Source organism: Triticum aestivum, chromosome 4D (genome assembly GCF_018294505.1).
Source record: "Triticum aestivum cultivar Chinese Spring chromosome 4D, IWGSC CS RefSeq v2.1, whole genome shotgun sequence".
Classification (NCBI taxonomy): Eukaryota; Viridiplantae; Streptophyta; class Magnoliopsida; order Poales; family Poaceae; genus Triticum; species Triticum aestivum.
In genome coordinates this window covers 67,572,334-67,578,087 of record NC_057805.1, presented here as the reverse complement: position 1 = coordinate 67,578,087, position 5,754 = coordinate 67,572,334, and the positions used below count along the sequence as shown (strand labels likewise).

At 56.8% G+C, this 5,754-nt stretch overlaps 1 protein-coding gene across 1 annotated transcript; it reads left to right on the top strand.

Annotated features, from left to right (window-relative positions):
- The first annotated feature begins 752 nt into the window (after positions 1–752).
- LOC123096263 (ABC transporter G family member 25) lies at positions 753–5,173 on the top strand. The gene is made up of 3 exons (XM_044517949.1): positions 753–1,369; positions 1,492–2,338; positions 3,711–5,173. The coding sequence occupies exons 1-3, from the start codon at positions 1,238–1,240 to the stop codon at positions 4,676–4,678; spliced, it is 1,947 nt and encodes a 648-aa protein (XP_044373884.1). The 5' UTR covers positions 753–1,237; the 3' UTR covers positions 4,679–5,173.
- Positions 5,174–5,754: the final 581 nt, after the last annotated feature.

Sequence of the window (5,754 nt, the reverse complement as noted above, 5' to 3'; positions counted from 1 at the left end):
AGGAGTTGATGAGACATAGGGAGTTTATTCCTCATAAGTTGAATAGTGATCAAACCAGAGTTGCCGATCGTTTGGCAAATTATAGTCGCATAGAGTGTACCACGGCTGTGTGGATGCATGTAGGACCACCATGTATTGAGGATCTTTTACCTCTCGACTGTAACTCTCTCAATATGGAATAAAAATCCTTTTCCCGCGAAAAAAAAACTCTGTACATTGCATAGCTTCCTCGAAGGGTATATAAATTCGACGTTTTTGAAAATAATAATCGGGTGATGGAAAAACTTTTACCTTTAAATCGATGGTTTCTAATGTGATGGTCTACTAGACGGCTGCACGTTTAGAGATTACGTGCAACTTTATTTACACGGTAAACATGCAACTTCTCTTCCCAAAAAGAGGATAACCCAGGTCCTCTACATCAAAATATGCAACCATAGTAACAAACATTGCGTTTCTAGGCCTAACTGCGCACAATGTTTTGTGAAAAAATTACGCTCGAGGATGTCCAGCGACTGAGTTGACTGAGAAACAGCAATTTGACAAGTCAATAGTCACTTTGTAAAATCCGCGACCGCGGCTTTGTTAATATTAACCGCCCCGGCACAGTAGGAGGTCCGGGCAGGGCTGTGATGCCCGTGGTGGGGCGCGCACGCAGGTGCGCTCTGCTGATGCCACCGCACCACCTCGCGCACCAGCCTCTCGCGCGCGCGCTTTTCTTCCTCCTCGCTTCGATTCCCCGAACCAAACCAAACGCAGCCAGCAGCAACGTGTGCTCGCTCACCTCTCTTCTCTTCTCTTCCACGGCGACCCCAGCGGCGCCGGTCCAACCAGAAAGGCGGGGGCATGGGTGGGGTGCCGCGCGCCAAAAGCTCACCGCCGCCGGTGGGCCCGCCACTCCACTCGCCGCGCCCCTCCCGCCACGTGCCCCGTCCCCCGCGCCGGTGACGTGGCCCTCACCACCTCCATGTCCATGTGCCATGGCCTCCCCCTCCTTTATATACCCCTCCAACCTCCCACATCCCCTTCGATCTTCTCATACCCGATCGATCACCACCTCCACCATCCCATCCCGCTCGACCGAGCTCTCGCCAACCACCTCCACCTCCACCACTCTCGTTCGTCTCGCCGTCAGATTTCCACTCGCTCTTTCTCTTTGTCGTCAGCGTCGATCGTCTCTGCTGGTCCATATCGATCGTGTGGTGTCGAGCAAAATTAAGTTCGAGCCACGACCGCGATGCCTCCGAACGGGCAGAGCGTGCATGGCGGCGGCGGCGGCGGCGGCTTAGTCTCGCCCACGGCCGCGCCGGCGCCGTCGTCCAAGATGGACTGCTTCCTCACGTCCGTCTGCACGCCGCTGAATCTCCAGGTACGTACATGCATGGCCGATCGTGCGTGCGTGCTGCTGCATGCGCACGCGCGCACGGTTTGAACTTTCAGTCGCCGACTTGTTTATGACGGCGGGCGTGCGCTCGATGGTGTGTGTTGCAGTTCATCGACGTCGCGTACCGCGTCAAGGTGGAGAGGACGGCGGGGCCGGCGAAGGAGCCACCGGGAAGGATATCGCACTCGGGTGGTGGTGGTGGTGGCCTCGGCGGCGTGTCGGCGGCTGTTGAGGAGAGGACGATACTCAAGGGGATCACCGGCGAGGCGCGGCCCGGGGAGGTCCTGGCCGTGCTAGGCCCGTCCGGCAGCGGCAAGTCGACGCTCCTGTCCATCCTCGGTGGCCGCCTCGCCGGCCGCTACTCGGGCACGGTCCTGACCGGCGGCCGCGCCCCGTGCCGCGCCGTGCAGCGCCGCACGGGATTCGTCGCCCAGGACGACATCCTCCACCCGCACCTCACCGTCCGCGAGACCCTCGCCTTCTGCGCCATGCTGCGGCTCCCCACCTCCGCCCCGACCTCCGCCAAGCTGGCCGCCGCCGACGCCGTGATCGCGGAGCTGGGCCTCGGCGCCTGCGCCGACACCATCGTGGGCAACGCGTTCGTGCGCGGCGTGTCCGGCGGCGAGCGGAAGCGCGTGAGCATCGGGCACGAGCTGCTGGTGAACCCGAGCCTGCTGGTCCTCGACGAGCCCACCTCCGGGCTGGACTCCACCGCCGCGTCCCGGCTGGTGGCCACGCTGTCGGCGCTGGCGCGCAGGGGGCGCACGGTGGTGCTGTCCGTGCACCAGCCGTCCAGCCGCGTGTACCGGGCGTTCGACTCCGTGCTGCTGCTCTCCGAGGGGAGCTGCATGTACCACGGCCCCGGCCGCGACGCCATGGACTACTTCGCCTCCGTCGGCTTCGCGCCGGGCTTCCACGTCAACCCGGCCGACTTCATGCTCGACCTCGCTAATGGTGAGCACTCACGCCAGTAATTAACCTTCTTTCCATGAAACTAGCCAACTAGAGTAAGATTAGAGATCTAGATTCACCGAAGCACTACACAATCTAGAGGAGGAAACTGAAAGCTAAGGCAGCAGGAATAGTAGCGTACGTACATGTTTATGTCCCCCTTTTAGCATCGCGGGTGACTAGATTTTTGGATTAGTGATGATGACATTGGAGACGAGCAAAACAAATCCGGCAGGCGAGTGTGGAGTGCACCCAACAAAAAAGATCGGAAGAGCGAGAGAAGGTGCACAACCAAAAAGAGCGGTGCGAGTGCCCTAGATAGCTAGTACTAGCAGTAGTGTGCTAGCTTTTGCGCAAAGCACTTTAATTATGGCTGAATAATCGCACCCACCGGACACATGTCACGGAGGGCTCCCATCGGTGGGACGCTGCTAGTGGGGCTGCACATCATAAATACTGGACCGATGCCGATAGCTCTCGCCACACAGTCCAGTCCAGTGCGTTCCCCCTACTCTACTTCTCCGGTGTAGTGTAATGTAACCACTGTCTAGTCAAGAAAGAAAGAACTCTCGGCGGCAACCTGCCCGCATTTTTGGCGACCGGGCTTACCACTTCACGGGTGATTTGACCTACGCCGCACAAGTTTTCTGAAGAAGACAAAGAAAATCCCAAGCACATCTCTCTAGCCATTTGCGCGGATCATCAAGATCCCATCATGCTCCTCCCAACCTCACTTTATACGCAGACTGGAGGCTTGCTAGAACTGCATGTGTTTTCAGTGCTGTACGTACTTTCATCAGACAACTGAAGAAATGAATAGTTGATACGTAGGTAGATCCGTCCGACACCTGTGGCAGCTTTCAGTTGGATCCGTTTCCGGCTGTGGCAGCTAGCGTCGTCTTTCCCGTGGCGCGTTAGCACCGGCCACCTCACCTGAGATGAGGATGAGAAGGAAGGAGAAGCGGATCCCGGGAGGCAACCACCGTCGATATTGTTCCGGGCGCCTGTGTCGCTACAGTTGGAGATATACCGCCCGCTTTAGACAGGAGGAATCGTTTCTCGGTGCAATTCCGCGCCCTTTCGAGATAGAAGAAAGAGATGGAAGAAAGAGTCATTTTCTTTTCTGCTGCTTTGCTTGGCTTGGCACGGCACGAACCTGTTGAGTGCACCGGCACATCATCAGAGCACGCACACGAAACTCGTTATGATCCGTTCGTTCACTGCGACGTCCGCTAGATTCCGCAGACGCAGACTGAACGTTCACGCGCCTATCGTTGTCGCTGTTTGATGATCATGATGCCCATTATCGCCAACTTTTCTTTTCTAGACCACGTGAAAGGTTGTATTTCTGACTGTTCGATGTGTGTCTGTGCAGGCTTTGCGCAAGCGGAGTACAGCGATCGCGCGGCGGAGGGAGTCAGCGTCAAGCAGTCGCTGATCGCGTCCTACGCCAGGGAGCTCGCCCCCAAGGTAAAGGCCGCCATCGGCGCCGGCGCGCACGTCGAGAATGGTCACGCCGGCGGCGGCGCGGGCGAGCAGCCGCTGGAGAGCTGCAGCGGGTCTGGGTGCACCAGCTGGACCAACCAGTTCACCATCCTGCTCCGGCGCAGCCTCAAGGAGCGCCGCCACGAGACCTTCACGTCGCTCCGCCTCTTCCAGATCATCGCGCCGGCGCTGGTGGCGGGGGCCATGTGGTGGCGCTCCACGCCGCTGGAGGTGCAGGACCGGATGGGCCTCCTCTTCTTCATCTCCATCTTCTGGGGCGTCTTCGCCTCCTTCAACGCCGTCTTCGCCTTCCCGCAGGAGCGCCCCGTCCTCGCCCGCGAGCGCGCCTCCGGCATGTACTCCCTCTCCTCCTACTTCATGGCCAGGATGGCCGGCGACCTGCCCATGGAGCTCGCGCTGCCCGCCGCCTTCACCGTCATCGTCTACCTCATGGCGGGGCTCAACCCGGCGCCCGCAGCGTTCGCGCTCACGCTCGTCGTGATCCTCTCCTACGTGCTCGTCGCCGAGGGGCTCGGGCTCGCCATCGGCGCCCTCATGATGGACGCCAAGCGCGCCTCCACGCTCGCCACCGTCATCATGCTCGCCTACCTCCTCACCGGCGGCTTCTACGTCCACAACGTGCCGATCTTCATGATCTGGGCCAAGTACTCCTCCTTCACCTACTACTGCTACCGCCTGCTCATCGCCGTGCAGTACAGCGGGCACCTCGCCCAGCTGCTCCCGCTCGAGTCCACGCACGGCGAGGCCGGCACGTGGACCTGCGTCGCCGCCCTCGTCGCCATGTTCTTCGGCTACCGCCTGCTGGCATACTTCGCCCTGCGCCGGGTCAGGACGTGATCCACACCGCAGCCGTAGCAGGTGTAGCAGGTGTCGATCGATTAACCATTCCGACCAGGTCGCATGATATATAAGCAACGGACGCCGGCGAACGCGCGCGCGCGGGCACGGCGACTGAATTGAACTGACCCGTGCGTGACGCCCGACGTCGGCGTCGGGGAAGATGCTCCACGTACGGGGTGCTGGACTGACGAAAGGGATGTAGTTGTCGGTAACCAGGTCTTCTTATTCTTCTTGATATTTGTTCCCCCTTTCTGTTGGTTGGTTTCGTTTCTTGCTGGATCAACAAGTCTCTTCCGGCAGGCCAATTACGATTAACCTGGTGTAATGTTATTCCTCTCTCTAATCAGATCGATTCATTACAATCATTATCGATGATGAATGTGTGAGAGAATGCAAATTGCTCCCTTTGGGACATACAAGCGCAGATCGGTCCAAATTAATGTGATGCTGAATCTGAGATCCCTCACTCCTCAGTGGAGTACAGTTATTATACTGAAACAGTGTGAATTCGCATCCTATACTCGTCACAATGCGTACAATACTGAAATAATCTTATAGCATTATGCGCCCTATTACAACAGTGAAAAGAAAACATACACTTCTCTATCATCGTACCTACCCTTTCTATATAGTTATATAGTGGAAGTATGTTCATTTGTAGATCATCAACGGTACATTGGCAATCCCGTTACCACTTTCGCCAAACCGTAAGCGTTCTCCATTTGAGGTTCGCTTTCATCCTTGAAGCGAGCATCTTCGAACATTTTATTTTGGGTAGCATCCTCGACCATGGCACCATTGCAATATGTAGAACACACCTTTAATTGTTTTCCTTGCGAGCCCATCTTGCACTGTTATTTATCTTAAGGAGACACTTTGTACCGCTACGAAATGCGTCAAAATGTTAAGGCAACGCATGCTTCCAAACATACGGGCCGGCCAGCAGCGTTCATCTGGTTTTGGGTGATTTTTTGTTTGGTTTTTTGGGTCTGCTCCAGTTTGGTAAGGTTTCTTGTCCCCGTAAACTCCTTGATTCTTTTCTTAAGAAAATATGCAATAAATATCTACATGAT